Source organism: Knufia obscura (assembly GCF_036327395.1).
Source record: "Knufia obscura strain CCFEE 5817 isolate CBS 148926 chromosome Unknown scaffold_1, whole genome shotgun sequence".
In the NCBI taxonomy this organism is placed as follows: domain Eukaryota; kingdom Fungi; phylum Ascomycota; class Eurotiomycetes; order Chaetothyriales; family Trichomeriaceae; genus Knufia; species Knufia obscura.
In genome coordinates, this window is record NW_027042687.1 from 2,097,701 (window position 1) to 2,117,807 (window position 20,107).

At 43.7% G+C, this 20,107-nt stretch overlaps 5 protein-coding genes across 5 annotated transcripts; 2 read left to right on the forward strand and 3 right to left on the reverse strand.

The window, feature by feature from the left end:
* Positions 1-9,746: 9,746 nt before the first annotated feature.
* On the forward strand, positions 9,747-10,541 carry PMZ80_000793 (uncharacterized protein; the record flags this gene model as incomplete). Its single annotated transcript, XM_064869243.1, has 1 exon — positions 9,747-10,541. The coding sequence occupies one exon, from the start codon at positions 9,747-9,749 to the stop codon at positions 10,539-10,541; it is 795 nt and encodes a 264-aa protein (XP_064734740.1).
* Positions 10,542-11,852: 1,311 nt separating this feature from the next.
* On the reverse strand, positions 11,853-12,279 carry ECM15 (UPF0045 protein M15; the record flags this gene model as incomplete). Its single annotated transcript, XM_064869244.1, has 2 exons — positions 11,853-12,172; positions 12,222-12,279. 2 exons carry the CDS (start codon positions 12,277-12,279, stop codon positions 11,853-11,855), a joined length of 378 nt encoding a protein of 125 aa, XP_064734741.1.
* A 702-nt stretch (positions 12,280-12,981) lies between these two features.
* On the forward strand, positions 12,982-14,416 carry PMZ80_000795 (uncharacterized protein; the record flags this gene model as incomplete). The annotated part of the gene is made up of 2 exons (XM_064869245.1): positions 12,982-13,045; positions 13,098-14,416. 2 exons carry the CDS (start codon positions 12,982-12,984, stop codon positions 14,414-14,416), a joined length of 1,383 nt encoding a protein of 460 aa, XP_064734742.1.
* A 1,292-nt stretch (positions 14,417-15,708) lies between these two features.
* PMZ80_000796 (uncharacterized protein) lies at positions 15,709-17,301 on the reverse strand (the record flags this gene model as incomplete). Its single annotated transcript, XM_064869246.1, has 1 exon — positions 15,709-17,301. The coding sequence occupies one exon, from the start codon at positions 17,299-17,301 to the stop codon at positions 15,709-15,711; it is 1,593 nt and encodes a 530-aa protein (XP_064734743.1).
* A 1,901-nt stretch (positions 17,302-19,202) lies between these two features.
* Positions 19,203-19,995, reverse strand: PMZ80_000797 (uncharacterized protein; the record flags this gene model as incomplete). Its single annotated transcript, XM_064869247.1, has 2 exons — positions 19,203-19,818; positions 19,868-19,995. The coding sequence occupies 2 exons, from the start codon at positions 19,993-19,995 to the stop codon at positions 19,203-19,205; spliced, it is 744 nt and encodes a 247-aa protein (XP_064734744.1).
* Positions 19,996-20,107: the final 112 nt, after the last annotated feature.

Here is a 20,107-nt window from a genome sequence, read left to right on the forward strand (position 1 = left end):
ACAGAAGGTACCGAGCTCACACGAAGTTATGTGTATAAAAGAAAGCGTGCCTCAAGGCGCTAAGCATCACGATCTACGCTGAGCTACGTTTGGAGGCCGAGAACTTCAAAAGTCCATGCTAAGAGCGGATGTGAACCGCTTATCTGCACCTATCGATTGGCGTACAGAGCCGAAAAGCTGACCAATCATATTCGCTGATCCAGATCGTATCTATTCATCTTGGCTGAACGTTTGAATTACACTTGCCATCAGTTCTACCAATCTCCCTGTCGTACTCATGGCACATATGTTCCTTTGCTACATAGCTGGACGGTCAGTGGGTTTGCGACGGGCTGATAGTGCAACAAGTTCGATATGGGTTTGACTCCTCTATCAATTGTTCATTCGGCGATACGTGTTGGCAAATGCAGTCACCGTAGCTATATTGGCCTTCTTGATTGACATGGCCTGCATCAAAAACATGATGTTACAAGACCCTTTCTCTCGCAACCACTGATCACCTACTTGCAAGCTACCGAGCTCTCACTTGCGCCGTCCAGCCTTAACTCGAAATTGTGCTTGCTGGGTGCTTCCTGTCTGCTTTCTATCTCTCCTAGCATCGACTCTGGCATACTGCTCATGGGGCACAATCATCCCGTGCCCTAGCCTCTGCAGTCTCTCCGACTTGTTGGGCTTCGCCACGATGACAGTATGGTTTCGTTCAATCCAGTCGGCAAGGTGGCTTCGACTTCGGGTTCGTGGAGGTGGGAATGGAGACCATGTGACAAAGCCTGAATTCGACTGATTTCCGCTCCTGTCGAAGCGGAAAGGAGATCACGTGACGCTGCCTTACAAAATAATTCGTCACTGAGGTGGCGAATCTTTCCTTAGGTCATGATGAAGAAGCAGAGCGATTAATTTGGAGATGATTACGACGAGAGCTGGTGAAATAAGTTGTGATACTATCAGGGTTTTTGCGCACAGCTCTTCGGTATCACGCGCACGACACTTAATTTAAGCAAATGCGACGTACAGAATGCGCCTTGCCTATAGACAATGATTGGGGTACTATTCGCCTCTTTGAGCCCTTTGGAAAGATAGATAATTCTACGGCGTTGAAATACTAGTTAAAAAAGTCCTTTATACGAGTTTCTCGATTATACAAAAATGAGGGAGTAAATAACGAAGCTGTTCTTTGAAATAGATAAAAGTTATACTATAGTACTGTATGAATTATGTTATTGTTACGCTCTATAAGATATAATATACTATCCTAAACTATAAGAGATAGAAAACTAAAAGTAAGGTGGGACAGCGTTCAACCTCGAAAATAGTAGGCTTAGAATTGTACGTTATATACTCCTAATAAGTGCAGCTACGCTTCTGCGCTAAATTTACCCGAGAAGCTAAAAGAAAGTATGCGTTTCTTGAAAATATGATCTTAGAAAACGCTAGTGCTACAAAATGACCTAAGTGTTATGAGGCCGGTGTCTCTACGTGACCAGTAATGGTACGAGTGAAACCTCAGTGGTTCTACTCAAGTAAGCTGAGTGGGATATTAGGCCAGTGAGTATTTAATACAAGGTCGAGTTATACACAGGTAGGGTTCTAGTATAACTTAGGTTAACTACGGAACTATAAACTGTACTCAAGGAGAGTCGTGATCTATATACTCATTCCCGTAGTCCCGAATAGGAAGTCTTGTCATGGCAAGATGGTAAGTTGGCAAGGGGCCCTGCTAACTGGCCATCTATCCAACCATTACCCTTTCGGGTAGTCACGTGATCCATCCTGTGTTTCTTACGTGCTAGGCTTCCTCGCCTAACTTACCTATATCTTATGTCCTGGCCGTATACGGCCTCGACCTATGTGGTCTGTAATACTAAGTGCTATACCTTGTATCGGGTGTTACGGTATAAGGCTAAGTATATGCCTAAACTATTACGTGTAGGTGTACGTGTAAGCTTAGCGGACGTAGGGTTTCTATCTACGCTTCGTATACTTCTCGTTAGCGCTTCTTTAAGCGCTGAATCGATATTATAGTATATAGCTAGATTAGTATATATTAGACGTTATTATCTCTCTTAGCCTTATCTAAGCGTACTAGCTACTATACTATACTAGTTCTAATATTTTTTAGTACTTACCTAATATATAGTCGCGTAGTACTAGGAGTTTTTATATATACGAAGCTAAAAGGAGAGCTATAGCGAGGAATTAAACTATATCTAGAGCCGGTGAGTCCTTTATAAGGTCGCCGCGCTTAGAGCGAGAAGAGTCTTAGACGCTAAAAGGATAGGTACCGGATACAGCCCCTTAGGGGTAAGGTAATAACTAAAGAGGGTAGGCGAATAACTCTAACGACCGACTTAACGAGAATTTTAAGTCGGATATAGATAAAGATAAGCTAGCCTAGCTACGGGCCGTTACCTTAAAGAGGTAGCGAAAGGCGGAAAGAGATCGCCTTTATAAGGAGATCATAGGCGAGGAGCCTACGATTACGGAGACGCTAAAAGGAGCGAATTCCCTCTCGCTTTGGTAGAAGCGTCTTCTTTCTACTAAAGAGCCCCTAAAGGGCTTTCTAACTACGAAGTACCTATATCTAGCTGTACCGGAGATATATAATAATAAAAGGGGCGCTTAGGCCCTTAACCGATTCCTTATAGCCTTTAAGCTATACTTTAATACCTTAGGAGTACCTAAAAAGGAGTACGGCGTTTACGTACGAAATATGGGGTTATTTCTTTAAAATAGCGCGGCCGAGGCTTACCTTAGAGAAAAGGAAAAAATCGCTATATTTAAGAAATTTAAGGAATTTCTTAAGAGTATTATCTATAACCTAATAAGCCGCCTATTAATAGCTATACTTAAGCTATATAGTATAAAATAAGAAGATAAGTAGACTATAAGGTAGCTACTATATATAATTAAGGCGGTTAAGTAGAATATCTTAAAAGAGATAGAACTACCGAAGTTAAGAAAGGCCTAGTACTTCCTTTATATACTTAACCCTCGCCTACGTAACGTAGTACTAGGTAATATTAAGGAGGTAAAGACCTAAAATTAGGTCCTTACCGCGGCGTAATAGTAGGAGGATCTATACCTATAGCGCTAGGTAGCGCGTAATACGCCTACGAGTAGTAAGCGCTTACGTAGCGGCTAGTAGAGTAGTAGTAGGCTATATTTATTATATTAAGGGAATAGATTCTCTCTATAACTATAGTAAGTCTTAAAGAAAATAAAAAAGAAAAAGATTACGTTTAAAGAGCGTATAATAGAGTATAAGGAACGCTAGAAGATAGGGGCGTATTATAAGTATAGCCCTATAGAGTATAAGGCGACGTAATATAATAGCTAGCCGAGTATAAGCGATACGTATAGGTAAAGTAAGTCGAGCGACTCTAGCTTAAAAAACTAGATCTTAACGTTATATATATAGCGGTAGTATTAAGAATAAGGAAGATCTAGGCGCCTTAAGAGAAATTTATGGGTTTAGAGATCCTAGTAGAAATCGTTATTAATAAATATACGTATCCTATACGAGTACTACTTAACTCCGGTACTAAGAATAACTTTATCTTATAGATAGCGGTAGCTAGGTATAGGCTTAAGCTTATATAAGCCCTCCTAGCGGCCGTTATAGTAGATAATCGTTATATTAAGGTATATAGGCGACTAGTATACGAGCTACGTACGTATAACTTATAAGAAGAAAGCGACTTAATAGCTAAATAGTTTGTCTCTACTAATATTAAGAGGTACGACCTTATCTTAGAAAAGAAGTAGCTAAAGGAGGTAAATCCTAATATAGATTAGTCCTAGGATACCTAGCTATACTAAAAGATAGAGTAAGGAGATTAGACTCTATATAACCTTTAAGAAGGTATAACTTAAGTTAGATAAGCCCGTATATATCCTATAGTATAAGCCTATACCTACCTTATAAGGAGGCGTCGAGTTAGGTTTTATAAACTTAGAGAAAGTAGTTTTATCCTCTAAGTTTAAAGATAATTAGGATATATTTAATAAGTAAGCTACTTACTAGTTTCCTATAGATATAAAGATTAAGTATTCTATTCTAATTAAGAAAGAGTAGACGATACCGTTTAGTTCGATTTACTTATTAAGTAAAAGAGAGCTAGAGACCCTAAGGGAGTATATTAATATAGCTCTTACGAAAGGTATAATATAATATAGCGAGTCGCCTATAGGCGCTTCTATTCTATTTGTTTCGAAAAAGAACGGTATTTTTCGGCTCTATATAGATTATAAAGAGCTAAATAAGGTAGCCGTTAAGAATCGTTACTTTCTACCGTTAATCTTAGAGATTCTAAATTAATTAAGTAGAGTAAAGTTTTATAGTAAGCTTAATATTTAGAATACGTATTATTATATATAAATCGTATATAAGAACCGTTAGAAGACCTTATTTTATATATACTACGGATAGTTTAAATACTTAGTAATACTATTTAAGCTTACTAACGCACTAGTAACCTTTTAGTTATATATTAATAAGGCTCTTTAAGGATTACTAAATTAGTTCTATATCGTTTATATAAACGATATTCTAATCTATAGTAATACCTATAAGGAGTATATAAGATATATATAAGCCGTACTAGCGAAACTATACGAATTTAGTTTCTTTATAAAGTTATTAAAGTATAAGTTCTATTAGATTAAAATAGACTTTCTTAGTTATCGTATAGGGGTTATAAGCGTATTAATAAACTTAAGTAAGGTAGTTACTATTAAGGAATAGAACGAGCCGAAATCCTTTAAGGATATCTAAACTTTTCTAGGTTTTACGAACTTCTATTACGAGTTTATTATAGGCTACTTAAAGATCGTTACTTCTATTATAAATCTTTTAGTAGGGATAAAGGCCGAAAAGAAAACTAGATCGTTTAAGTAGAGTATAGAGGCTACGTAAGCGTTTCGTATCCTAAAGTAGAAATTCTAAAAAGTACCGCTATTAAAATATTACGAGCCTAAGAGAGAGTACTGAGTAGAGACGAATACGTTAAGAGAAGCTATTAAAGCGGTACTTACCTAAGTATATAAGGCGTAGGGAGATAATAAGCGAATCGTATAGTACTCGATTATATTTATATTAAAGAAGATATCTTCTACGAAAAGGAACTACGTAATAAGAGATTAGAAGATACTAGCTATTATAGCTGTATTTAAGGAGTAGCGATACTATCTTAAATCGCCTATAAAGTGTATACGAGTCCTAATTAACTACGAAGTATTAGTTCGCTTTATAAATAATAAACTATTAAGTTAAAAGCGATAAACGAGGTAGATAGAGATACTAGTAGTCTATAACTTCGTTATTTAGTAAAGACATAAAAAGGATAACTCTACGAATATATTATCGCGTAGGCTTAACTATATAAAAAAGAATAAGGTACCGATCGATAATACCCTTTAGAAGCTAATTACTCTACGTATAAAAGGCGTACTTATACCGTATACGTTACGTATAGCGGATATAGTGTAAATAGAAGTAATTACTAAGGCGATAACTTAAGAAAAGAAGTTACTATAAGATAGCGAGTAGAACGTTATTAAAAGGCCGGTGTTAGAGGTACGAAAGAAACGTATAAAATCTATAAAAAGAGTTACTAATAAAAGTATAAGCGAGGTTAAGTATATAGAGACCTCCTTAGCGCCTTAGATACTAAAGATAGGCGAGCTACTTACGGAGTAGGTGCGATAGCTATAAGAAAGAGACGCCTTTTATAGTAAGTAAAAATAAAATCTATTTCTAGACGGTTAAGTAACGATATCGCCTATAAAAGGTATATAGTATATAGACTATACGGGTATTATACGAAATAATAGCGCTATATATATCCCGGATAATATAACGGTTAAGTAAGAGATACTCTAGGTAAATTACGATAACTTATAGTAAAAAGGATACTTCGATAAAACGAAGACCCTAGAAGTCCTTTAGTAATACTACTAGTAGCCGTAGATAAGGCGTATAATAAACGTATATATCGCTAGCTATAATGTATATTAGAGAATAAAGGCGCTAAGGTATAAACTATATAGGTTAATAAAAGGATTACTCTTACCTTAGAGACCCTAGTAAGATATTACTAGGGACTTTATAACCGACTTACCCTTTATAAAATACCGGCGATAAGTACATAATACGGTCTTAGTAATCGTATATTATTACTTAAAGATAGCGAAGTTTATCCCCTATATTTAGAATATTAATATACCTAAGCTTATAAACGTTCTATATAATAAAGTATTCTCTAAATACGGAACGCCTAAGTTAATCGTAAGTAATAGAGGTTCGCTATTTACCTTAAGGTACTAGGCGACGTTCTACTACAAGCTTACGATTCGCCGGTAACTATTAACGGCTTTCTATCCGTAGACGAATAGATAGACTAAAAGAATAAACTAGATAATAGAATATTACCTTTATTACTATTCTAATAGCGAATAAAATAATTAGCTTATACTACTAGCTAGCGCGTAGTATACGGTTAATAATTCGCGGAATAAGATAACGAAGAAAACACCGTTTAAGGTAGTTTATACCTTTTAGCCGACGATAAATAAGAATATTAAAGTTAGAAAGCTAGAGTTAACGAACGAAGCGTTAAAACAGAAGATAAGAGAGATCGTAGAAGTATAAAAGTAGCTTTACGCGGCTTAGAAGTAGGTATAAAGTACGATTATCGCATTGTATAATTGAAAGCGAAAGAATATAATAATATTTTAAGAAGAGGATAAGGTCCTACTCTCTATAAAAAATATTCGCCTACGGCGCGTAAGTAAGAAGCTATTAAATCGCTTTCTTAGACTATTCGTTATTAAGAAGAAGATAAGTAATACTACTTATTAACTAAAACTCTCGTAGAAGTATAATTAACTGTATCTAGTATTTTATATAAGCTTACTATATGTATATATATAGCGAGAAGGGTATAAGTCGCCTAAGGTAATCGATATTAAAGGTAAGGAAGAATAGGAAGTTAAGTCGATACTTAATACAGAAGGAAGAGGTAAGAAGAGGAGATACCTTATTAAATAAAAGGGCTAGAGCTTAGATTACGATAGCTAGGAATAGATTAAATACCTTAATAATATAAAGGAAATAATTAAGAAGTATAATATATAAGGAATATAAGAAAGCGAAGAGTTCTTTATTTACTAGTATAGCTAGCGTAGGCTAAGCGTACCTTACTTAAGAGTAACGCGTAAGCGGTAAGATAAAGGAAAATATAAACGATTATTTTTTAATCTACTCTTTATAGGCGAAGCGTAGGGGGTATATAGGCTAAATATAACCGAATATTAAGGGATACGCCTTAATTTATAACGTCGTTACTATCCTTAAAGGTAGACTCGTTTAAAACTTTAGATAACGAGTACTTAACCTACTACTCTTTAGGCTATAAGGGTAAAACGATATTAGCTTAAGGTATATTTGTAACTACACGTACTATATAAGGAGTATATATACCTATTAAGTCGTAATCTCAGCTAGAATACGAATAGCCTATAATAATAAAGCTATTATCTTAAGAGTACTAGTAGGAGTAGCGATAGAACCGAGAATAGCGGTATAGTAAGGAGGCGTACCCGGCGTAGCCTTAATACCTAAGAGCTACGTATACGTATTACTAGTCGTATATAATATAGCTTAATTAAGGGCTCGGGCGCGTCGCTTAATGTTATCTACTATTTTTAGTTAGCTAAGCCGTAGGTATAGGGTAGGTATAGAGTATATATAGAATATATAAGGTAGCTATAAGGAGTAGTATATATAAGAAATCTTAGAGATATTTTTAAAGGTATCGGCGATTATAAGTTAATCTTTAGTTTAATTAACGAGGGTATTAGCTATACTAACCGAATTTTAGAGGTACTAGCGTAGTTAGTATAGCGAGTTGTATACGAGGAGGGTACGCTTATAGGAATATATATATAACGCCTATCGGCGTACCGCTAGTATTTACTAGTGCGTATATCGTAACTAGTCTTAAGGGCGATAAGGGGGTCTTTCTTACTAATAATAGGTTAGTATAGGCGCTTTATAGGGCGGTTGTAGAGTACGAACTTATAAAGCGTATAAGTAGCGCTAGTACTAGGTATACGGATTCGGGGCTCCGGCGGGCCGTAAGAATTACTATTATACTTAGAGAGCTACGATATAGTTAGTGAGTGCGTAGAATATACGAGGTAATAGTAAGGTACGCTTATAGAGAGTAACCTATATATTTTATATACTATGTTAGGAAGAAAAAAGAATAAAGTAACGGGGTATAAGTAAGCCTTAAGTATTTAGTAATTATTTATACTATAATAAGTACGTAGTAACGGCGACTACGCGTTACTAAGCTAGTAATAATAATAATATTAATTACGATATCGATAGTAAACGAAAATAAATAGTATACGCTTAGTACGTAAGTAATAGGCGTTATAGTTATAACTTATATACGATAATATAAGGAAGTAAATTACTATTAAAATAAAGGGCGGAGTAAAAAGTAAAAAAGGCTTAGTTACTTCGTACGAATAGTAAAAAGGAAAAATTAGAGGATAAGTCCTAGAACTTAATTAGGCCTTATACCCCTAAAGCTATCGATAAGATTTAAACTCGTAGTACGTACGCTAGTAGTACGTATATTACTACTATACTATAGAGGCTAGGAAGTGTAATTTAAATTGTAATAGAAATTCTAGTAATTAAATCTAAATACTAACTAAGTCGCGATTAACTTATCTTAGGAGGAGAGGATAAATATTACGGTATAAGACTAAGTATATACCTAGACTATTACGTATAGGTGTACGTGTAAGCTTAGCGGACGTAGGGTTTCTATCTACGCTTCGTATGCTTCTCGTTAGCGCTTCTTTAAGCGCTAAATCGATATTATAGCATATAGCTAGATCAGTATATATTAGACGTTATCACCTCTCTTAGCCTTATCCGAGCGTACTAGCCACTATACTATACTAGTCCTGATATCGGGATCGACTAAAGATAGTCGCTATAGGTAATATAGTGTTTTTCTTTCTTAGAAAAGCTGTTCCGTTCAATAAAGCTTTATAGTTAGTACGATCCTTTCTATTATTAGGAAAACTTCCTATAATTAAGACGTTCTCTAGTTACGAGAAACTGGATTCAAGTCCTTACAGCACTATATATACTCGTATAAGCAGGATACATACAATATGTCACACCCAGGCTAAAACTAGCCACGACCAATCAAAACGACGTTCATAGGTAACAGTGGATACGTCTACGACATGTCACATTCTGTCCCATCCTCCCCAGCTACACAGTTGCATGATAAAGATCATGAACGCCCCCATGTGATGTTACTGGCTGCTTTCTGTTGTTGCCATGAATCGTGCACATAAACAACATGGTTCTCGGTCGTCTTCTCGGAACTTCAATTCAAGCTGCATCCCATGAAGACGGTCGCGCCGCGCCAAGGTGCTCCCAAAGACTGCAACGACGACTTAAGTCGCTGATCGAAGCCCACACTGCATCAGATCTAGCCATGGTATGAGATCTGTTGTAACGACCAGCGGCAAGTTGCAGGCTGCTGCCTGTTGCTATATGATGGCTACAAGGTACAAGTAACGGTGAAGTGACTCGGGCCTTTCTATAAAGGCCACTGATGACCTACACAAAGCCTCTGTCTTTCACCTATCTAGAACAGTAGCATATTTTTGCCAGCTCATTGAGTCCAGTCGATTGCTTACCGCTGTACAGTATGGCTTACAATCTAGCAGAGCACCCGGAGAAGATTTTTCGGGAACGAATCTTCAGGATGCTCGGGAACCATAGTCCTGCAGAGTTTCTGCAGCTTTCCCCATCAGCCCGCGAGCAGATTCTCCGTCGGAGTCAAGTCAAGGAGAACGGACCTATCATCATGGACGGAGGTGACACGAATCGAGATTTGTATTTCGAGATGGAAGGGCATGCACTCCTGCGGGATGCTAACCTTGTTGCTCAGGGTGAGGTCGGACGGCAAATTGCAGAGGAAGCTACTCGTCTTCACTACTCCTCCAACAGTTTCCGAGTCGAATCTAGCTGTCTGGGACAGTTTCTAGGTCAATGCCAGCGGGAGGGTGGTCAAATCAGACGAATCTTTGTTGACGTCGTGCTCGGGCATCCGGACGAACGGAATGGCAGTTATGCCAGGTATGATGAGAATGGCATAAGACCCCATCGTGATCTAAACGACGTGAGGAACGAAGACTTCGACCGCCACTTCTGGGAGCGGGGCGCGCAACAAGTCCCTCGCGCAGTACACCACCTCCGGTACCTTACACATTTGAATGACCCGGAATATGTTTACGTTAACATCGTTGGTAGAAGTACAATTCGCCGCTCAGATCTCGAGACTCAGCTTCAGATTCGTGAGATCAGTCGGGTTGTGAAGAGACTTTCACAGACATTGGGAAATCGTCTACATGTCTTAAAGGTTACTGGTTTCGATGTGAACACTTGGACAAGCTTCGAATGGGACAGATCCTACGCCATATTGGGTGGAACCGACTTATGAATTCAAAGCTCGTGTCATGTACGGTCAAACTACTCTCATGTATACAATGCAGGTTCATTTTTTGAGGGACAAGAGAGATCCTTCGGTTAGTCGCTTTTGAAGCGACTGTAGGTCTGCCGTCACTCTTATGGAACATAAGGCCAAGACCTATAGGTGGGGATGAGGGAGCAATATACAGCAATCAAGACGTCTATTTCCTGTTGCTTCTAACTTGTCGAGGCCTGCACCCATCTATCATATCCTATGTTCACAGAGCCATGCACAGATACAGACATATAGACGCACACGGTAGACAGACCTTACTGCTGAGTATCAACATAGTTGTATTTTGGGCCTTCAAGCACGCACTTTATGACCGTATAGCACACGGGGCTGGCAGATTGTCGCTATATCTATCTAACAAGGCACACTGAGGCTTTCCGGTCTCTGCATTCATACAATAGTTGTACAAGCATGCAAGGGCACATTGCAACCATGACTCCATGCCGGTTGATTTCAATATCACGCCTGAAATCAACAATTCGCCAGATTTGGTTGAAAATCACCCGGCTCTCCACAAACATCACAGCCGCCCTGACAGCCCACGTCAACGAATACCCCAGTACAATACTCGTCATCCGGCTTGCGACAGGTATACAACGGTTCTGAATAACAGGTTATTCCTAGAAATGAGATCAGTGCCACAACTGTGAGAAAGGGTGACTGTCAAGCTGAAAAGAACGACAAGTAGGAGTGGAAAAGGGCAGCTCACTGCTACAAACCATGCCTTCTTTGCAGTCGTTGCGTGTGAGGCATTGATGGGTTTCTGGGTCGTGGAAGGGGTTGGGCCAGGGTGGTCTCTGATGACGAGGGGGTTTGCCAGTGTAGAGGGTAACAGGAATGTCATGGGCAAGGTCCACGAGAGGGTTTGTGTGATGTACATGGCGTGATATTAGGTGAGTTCGATGGGTATAAGTTGGGGGTGGTGATAGTGCTGCGATACTCTAGATCGCGTTATGATTGTTAAATGAGCGTACACGAGCTTCGAGATGCATGTGCTCCAGGCGCCAGAATCAGGAAGATGCCGCCACTGCTGCGCGGGAGCTTGGTTTTTATACATGCTACAACACTGTGATATCGCATCCCCTCAATGCCATGTTTGTGTGGCTCACACAGTAAGACCAGGAATCGGCAAGGCCGTGGCATATCTTTCCGGAGCGAGCTTAATGTTGGCACAAGCAGGTGGTAGTTTTGTGCGAGCACAACAAATCTGAAAGCTCGCAATCCGAGAATCTGTACGCACTGGCTCATCATCAAGGCGGACCATGAACACTATGCCTTGCCTCCAGCATCTCCCGCAAGCATTTGTTCCACAACGTCAACCTTGTCTTTCGCAGTCTGCGTCTTATCCGTTCTCGAGCCGACACGAATATCTGTCTGGACGCGGACCACACCCTGGTCGTGAAGCAACTGGTGAGCTTGACCAATCATAGTTGTGACCGCTGACCATGAACCTTCCAAGGTAGTACCAGCACTGTGTAAAGTCCAATTGACTCGTCCAGCCTTCACATCAGGATGGCCTCGGATGAGTCTCTGAACCTCTGCGATATGCTTCGAGACACTAGCGTCACCAGTGCCTATCGGAATGAGGCCTGTGTCATGTTAGTTGAGAGACTTGGTGTCTGCGGGAAAAGCAGATACAGAAGTCAGCTGTGCATTTCTCCGGTACGCCAACAGCGCCATAGTCTGGAGTAGTCATGTTGAGGTTCTGGTTCCGGCGGAATTGAGCAGTTATAGGATGAGTGTACTGTCGGGCTGCTCTTCGAGCACGAGCAACAGCAAATCTTTGTTCCTTAAGACAGCACACTGGCAGTAAGGGTATGATCGAGCAGCTGGGATGCAAGTTTCCGGTCTGTCACGCTGTCAGAAGAGTCGATCAGATTTTGCTTCGATGCGAAGTAGACAGATAATTCGAATAGAAGGCAAAGAGCCGAATGTACAGTAATGAGGAGTTTCATGGTGGTCGAAGCAAGAATCACGTCAGTGTTCATAATTGTGCCTTCCTGGGCGATTCGTAGTGCAGGGGGTACCTTCCGGCCTCAGCTTCTCACTTCCGGAGGACGCATTGCATGTCGACATCGACGACATCACAGACCTCGCAATAGCATAAAGCTCGCTGACCTGAGTTCATGAGATGCATACTTGTACGAAGCTACAGGCGAGATTGGATCTCCCAGCCATCTGCTACCAAGGCCTGTAGTATCGGAGCTAAGCTGAAGCTGGGCAGGCCTCCCCGCAGAGAACAACCATTGAGCAATAATTGAGCAATGTTTGGTTCGCACTCAGGATTTAACAAGTTACTGTAACCTCGCTTCGTACAGTATTTCTTTCCTGCTCTCCCGCCCACCTCCATCCATCATCTGATTGCGTCCGGAGTCATTCAGTTGACTTGCGCAACACGATGGATTACTTCAACAAGCTTGTCGGCAAAGCGCCATCGCAAGCTCCAGTAGTAGCCGACGATGGTACATATGCGCCTTCAATTACTGATGGACGGTACACTGACTGTCTATGTAGGCTTCGCTGACTATGCTGCACCTGCAGCTGCCTCTCCGGTCTCGATACCGGCCTCGGCCGCTGATATGGCAGCAGCAGATCCCACCGGACAGACAAGGTTGACAGGACCAGGCGGAAGACCAATTGTGTATACAAAATGGTACCGAGTATGGGAGCGAACGCAGCTGTCCGACTTCTACTTCGAGCTCGCCGTGATCCCATTCATAGCAGTTGCGCTCATGGTCCACTTCTGGGGTACCCGTCGAAACAGGAGGAAGGCACGGAAATTCATGGCCAGCGCAAGCCCCATCCTCGAGAACGAATTTGCGCTTGTGGGCTTCGGATCGCAGCCAAAGGACGTACCGTACCAGGAAGGTGTCCAAGGCGACAGCTTGATCAACGCCTCTGCGAAGTTGACGGGCGACAACCTGTCCGAGGAGGTCCTGAAAGAGAAGACAGCGTTCGAGTTTGAAAGCTACGCCACGGGTCGTGCCAACACAGCATTCGTGGACATTAAAGTTCTGCTCTGGAAATGGTACAACCCCATACTCCTCCTCGCCGAGACCATAGTCGGAACCTTTTTTGAAACCATGAAGAACCAACCCGAACGCATCGAAGCAGTATCCTACGCCTTCGACGGCAACGAGAAATCATTCGTTGCACCACCCGTCCCAGGCACCGAAGAAATCAACAAGCCAAAACCAATTGGCAACTCAACCTACGACCAGTTCATCTTCGCCATTGTCAACAAGCTCAGCATGCGCCGCCTCCGTGATGAACGCTACGACCTCTCTCTAACCTTCACCAAGGACAACGCCAAGCTCCCAGTCTGGGCATCTGTCATGTCCGAAAGCGCCGAGGTAACCGACACCCTCCTCACCGCCGACCTCGTCAAAGCAGTCGAACTAGCAGGAGACTACTTCGAATACCTCATCGTCACGGACCAACCAGCCGACAAACCAACCACAATCGACGAAGCTAAACCCCGAAAACGAATCCACATCTGCTTCCAACTCCCGAGCGACAAAGACTACAGCAAAGTGCTCCCTCTCTTCCAAGCCTTCATCCGTCTCGCCGATCACCTCGCCAACAACGCTCGCTTCAGACCAGAAGTCACCAAGAAGATCAAGCAGACGCGGGACAACGAGAGCGGAAAGCTGAAGAAAGTAGCGGATAAGGAGGCGGAGGAAGACCGTCTGCTCCAAATGGAGAAACTCAAGAAAGAGGAGCGAGACCGCAAGATGAAGGGTATGTCGGCGGAGCAGCAGCGGAAGTTCTTGGAGAAGGAGGCGGAAAAGAAGAGACGGAAGGACACGAAGAGGATGACTATGAAGGGTTGATTGTGAAGCAGGAATTCAAGGTCAGGGGGTGGCCCTTGTATGTGGCAGCGCTGGAGGATTCTGGGATATGTGCATAGTTCTTGTTTGGTACTATTTTGGATGTACATGCATATGCACATACAGGAGTACAGTACCCTGAGATTGGCAGCTACATTGGCAGCTACGGATCGCGAATACTTCTGCGAAGCCACCCAATTACTCATATCTTCACAGTTTAGCAGCGAGCCGTGGGCGATACCTCCTTCGTCTAGCGCGTCCGGTCCCTTTCAAATCTGTTGCTTTGACTGTACGCCTGACTTACTCCACTAGCTTCGTGTTGCGACCTCAGAGAAAGGAGAAAATTGAGTTGTGGTGATGGTCACGCTGCGCTCGGCTGATCTGGACTCGAGGAAATCCAACTCGACTCGGGCAGCGAGATCTGGCCTGTTACCCTACCGTCAGACCTGTGACTTCAAGTATGCTATCAGCTGTGAAGGCACGATCTACTGCTATGTGAGGGTCAACATCCGGATAAGGGAAGTACGATTCAAGTACGGACCAAGTAGGGAAGGTGCTGCCCAGACGAAGCAGGTGCATCAGGCGAGGCAGGCGCGACCCGGTCATTGGAGACGGCAGGTAGGACCGCGTTGCGGCAGATCGTGGAAGGTGCGACCGGTTCGACGATTAGGAGTGGGCAGGCGCGATCGAGCACATACTGCGAGGAAGGAAGGCACGATACAGCAATGGGAAGTGGAAAGCGCGAGCATAGAACTGCGAGGAAGGTGCGTTGCGATTGTCGACCATTCGGGGACCATGAAGCGGTCGGTGCCCCGTATCAGCAAACTCTTCTGCGAGGCTAAAGGCTGGTGTATGAGTAGGCATAGTCAAAATTAAGATCATGCCTCTGTGTAGCAGTTGTTCTATTGGCATAACACAAGTGACTTGAATTGCACTGTCACACGTCCATCCGATAGTGGTACTCTGTCAAACTGTTCTCATACTTCACGACCAAATAGTCCGTTCTATCAATCTACCTCTGCTCACTCACAATGTCATATGCTCCTGAATATCTGCTTCCGCTATTGATGGCCATCAGCTCTTGTAGCTCCCAACCGTTCGTTTCTCCGCCGCTCCTCAACTCATCTCCAAAGACAAAGGAAAACAGCAATCATAACATCCTGATCCTGACATGGACCATACTCCGGGTATAGTAGTTGTAACGTAACGCTAAACAGCAGAAAGAATATCTCACAAGAATTGAATCACAGACCTCCCTCTTCCTTTCGAAGTCCTTCATACCCCAGCCGTCGTGGCTACCTTACACTAGGACTCTCTGGCCCAGGACTCCCAACCATATCATCTGGCGTCCCGGGCATCCTGGGCAAAGCAGGCACAGGAGGCGGCGTCTCTTCCTTCGCCTTCAAGATCTTACTCGGACTCCCGATTGGGCTCGCAAGTGCCAGACTCCTAGCTCTGGCATGCAATTTCTTCTCTTCATCTCCGTTCCAGTCTTTCGTTAAGTCTTTGCAGACGCATTTTGTCCATTCCATGATCACCTCTTCGAATGCTTTCATGATCTGGGCCTCTTCTGGCTTCGAATTGACGGTTGATAGGACATCGAGCTTTTGTGTAAACTTGACTTCGAAACGTAGTTCTGCTGCCTTGAGCCAATAGCGTATGTTCTCGGCTCTTCTGTATGGCTTGTTCACATCGTCGTGGCACTTCTCGATATAGCCGAACTGTCGCTTGCTTCTTCGGACGGCGGCGTTGTGCATGGCTATCAGCTTCTTCCCATCAATAAGTGCATGCCAGAACTTGTCTTGCAGTGCCGTGTATGTTTCTTCTGCAGGCGCTTCGATTTCTGACAATAGAAAAGACAGGAAGTCCACTGTCCGCCCTCTGTCGTCGTTGATCCAATTCGAGTCGTCCACCCACTGCCATTGTTTTCTTTGTCTTCGTTCCTTTTCCTCGAGTTTTGCTTCCTTATCAATCATCATGCCAACATCACTAACCCACACGAGAATCGTCAGTCGTTCTTCCTCCTTCCAGCCACCGGCAAAATTTCGACTCGCTGCCTGTTTCAATACTTCAAGAACATCATACAGTTCTTTTCTGATCTCTTGGTCCGGCTTTATTGAGTTCAGACGTTTTGGATTGGGATGTTGTGTATAGTATTGCTTCGCTGCTCTTATTGCTAGTGTAGTCGTGTCTAGGATTTGGATGCCCTCGATCTCGTAGAAGCCGGGAGTGGGTGTCTCACTGCTCTTCTGAGTCCTCTCTGATGCTTCTATGGCGTGGAGGGCGTTCTCCAGTGAGTCGACAAGTTCTCGCTTTAGTGCTTGTTGGCTAGGTGGTGGAGGCACATATTGTGTTCCGTTCCGGTAAGTCGATACTGTTGGAGCTAGCATGATTTCCTCGCCGTCCTCCATTGCAGCCTCCCATAGCAAGGCGCCTTCTTCATCAACAGGAGACTCGAAGGTTTCGCTGCTTGGTCTTACAGAAAGTTTAGGGATATCATATTCTCCGTTCTCTTTCTTCTTGACCATTTGACCACTTCTTCCGTCTAGCAGGCCTGTCCTCGCAAAGTAGTATTGCAGATGTGCTATGCTTCCCAAACTCATGACGCTTTCTCTGTTCTTTGCCGAAGGAGCAAAGTTGGCACCTTGTGGCCTGACATAGCCGCGGCGTCTGGAGGAGGTGGAGGATATCGAGGTAGCTTTCGAGATTGAGGAGATATTCGAGTAGGAGGTGGCGCTGGACGTACTTGAATAGCCCGAGAATGACCTTGAACCAGATGGGAAGTTGGCTTCCATAGGAGACGGTGCTAGCTGAGGCGACGGGGCCGGCGACAGTGATTGGGTGTCTTCATTGTTGTCGAGATTGCTCGTCGTCAGGTACAGACTCATTGCGGTCGGCGATGAACTCGGTATAAATTGGTAGATGGTGTCTGTACACGGTATCTACCACAATTGCTGGAATGTTATTCGTGTTGTTTGTAGGTGTATGCCCAGTCGAGATCCTTATTGTCCTGTTGATGCTGACTGAGGTCGAGTGGGCAACGTCGCAGTTTCAAGATAACAAAGACATGGGTTTCAGCAAGCGATGCACGGACGGAAGGTGCATCTGGTGCAACTGTGCTCGCAGTCAGTCCCGTGCCGTGATGGTGCTAGTCACTAGGTTGTTCGAGATTGGGTTGTGGTGGCCGCTAGAAACAGAAAGGGGCATGTGCTGGTGGAATCGATAATCTCCCACACTTGGGGAACTCGATAACAGCCAACCGTCTAATCAACATACACGTTGAACACAGGCGAAGCATGGCAAAGCCACGAATTATCGGTCGTGCATCTTTTTGGGTCTCCGAGTACCAGTGACTTAAGTTATGAAGCTGTCCTGCATGTTCACTACAGTACAATTGCGAAAGGCTATCCTGCTAACTTCCGTACGTGAGATTACTCCAACCACGTTTAGTGCCATTCTAATCCTCAGGGGCTCATCTACTGCTGACTGCAGCGATGCGCTCTTGCTTTGCCTTACACATAGATCCTATCCCCGCAAAATCATTTGCCGGCTCACCGTAGCTATCTTGCTATCATATATTATTGCAACGGAGAGCCATGTTTTCTCTGCAACTCGGCTGGTCGAGCTGATTTACCTCCGTGCTCCAACATAAGCTTTGAGGAAATATCCCTTAGAGCCTCGGGAAAGCTTCGAAGCTAATCCTTGATCAGAATGATCTGCAAGCATTGTTGATCATAAATGCGACGCGTTGAAGAATTTGTAGCCAGTCCTCGCGTCAGCACGTGAGTCCATGCACGAGTCCAACAAAACGGTACACAAAGTGCGTTCAGAAAGTCGAGAGCTATTCTAGCAAGGTAGATGAGCGACCATGCATTTCTGCCGAATATATTTTCCTGCTGCATGCACTGTCGACCTCCTCCCCTCGAAGACACTCCAGTCAAAGCTTCGTGCAGCCTAAGCTCAGGGCCTTGTTGGTGTACACAAAAGCTGGACCTCTACTGCTGTTCTTCCCTCCTGCACACTCTCAATCGCAATCTGAAACACCCGCCCCCTAGCTGTGCTATCTTCTGTTCCACTGCCGCTCCGATATAGAATGCAACACGTCGTACCCCAGCTTAATTACCTTATCACCATGCTGGCAACCGTTGGCTGCATGCTCTCGGCAATAAAAACCTTTCTCGTATGCAAAATCCAAATAGGAAGCCGAAGTCTTCTGGCCGTTCATGCAGGGTTGCCTGGAGGACATATCGAAACAGATCGCAAAGTGAGTACACGTTTTCGGATCCTGAGGCTTTCTTGATTACTCAAGTGCTGGTGACGAGGTTTGACTCCTCGACGTCATGCTCGTATGTCGGAAAACACCAGACTAGCGAGTCAGCAGGGAACGGCACACCTCAAAGCATGGCAATCGCTTGCAAAGCTTCAACCGTTATTCGAAATCCCGCAGAAACATAAGGAGAGTCAAATGAGGGCGGAGGAATATCTTGCTATTGTCCGAATCATAGCTATGCAAGTGCTCATTTCGGAGCGTGTAGAGCCGTGGTAGATACAGGTGCATGATCCGTCGTCATGGCCAGTCGCAGCTGCTATTTTGACTTCGTACAGGCTCCACAGCCTGTATTGATGATTGTTTCGTCGTGTGACACTCTGAGACTTGATGAGCAGAACTGACATCGAGCGATGAAGCGGCCCCAGACGGTCTATACGTGCAACTTTGATCTGGGCATATTCCACTGGAGCAGACGCTCGACTGCGTGGCATTGTGCTGCATCAGCCAGGCGAAATTGTTTCAACCTCCTTTGCGTAGACTTCCCTTCGCAGCCGGACTGTCCCCTAGCTTGTTGTCTATAGCATTCTTGCTGATCTTCAGGTTGATCTTGTTCTTCTCCATGTCTAGCACCCTCTTCATTCTGTCAAGGTCACCAGACGTTCCAGGCATCAGGCGGATACTAGCTGGATTGTAGGGCTTCTCGATGATGTAGGTATCAGAAATGATCATAGCATTTCCGTGCCATCTTGTGGGCATTGTCCTTGACAACGAGTCGAATAGTGCCTGATCTGCTGGGGATGTTCCTTTTGGTCCTTGCCTTGACTGTGCAGATTGTAGCTTGGCCACTTCTCTGTTTAGCCTATTCTGGAGAGCTTGTGTGTCGAGGGTATTCTGCGAAGGCTGAGGCTCTGCATTGCTGACTTGCTGTTGGGGCAGATTCTGGAGCTGGAAGGAGGTGATCTGAGAGATTGGTATTATGCGGTAGGATCCTGGAGGAGCGTGCAGCGTTGACGGATTTATGGCTGTGTTCTGAGCAGGTGATACATTGAGGACGAGAAGATTCGTGGTAGGGTCAGCAACGTAGATTGTGCCTTCGACGGTAGATTGACTCGGGGCAGCAGTACTAACACGCACTCTGCCATGGTCAGCGGCTTTCTTCTTGTTCATGAACCATCAACACATACCTTGATCCTACCGCAGCGTGGAGCGCAGCCTCTTGTGGGACCATCTGCGCAGTAGATTGAGCCCCATCGGTCTTGGGAAGGGCGACAGGTACCTTTGGCACAGCACTTGACCGCTTGTCCGATGCCATGTTCGCGGTGCTGCAATGCACGGATCAGGTCAGCCTGGTCACGCCGCGGATGCACGACTAGTCTTGGAAGTCGCTGGCAGAAGGACTTTTCTGAACATACCAAACGAAAGTA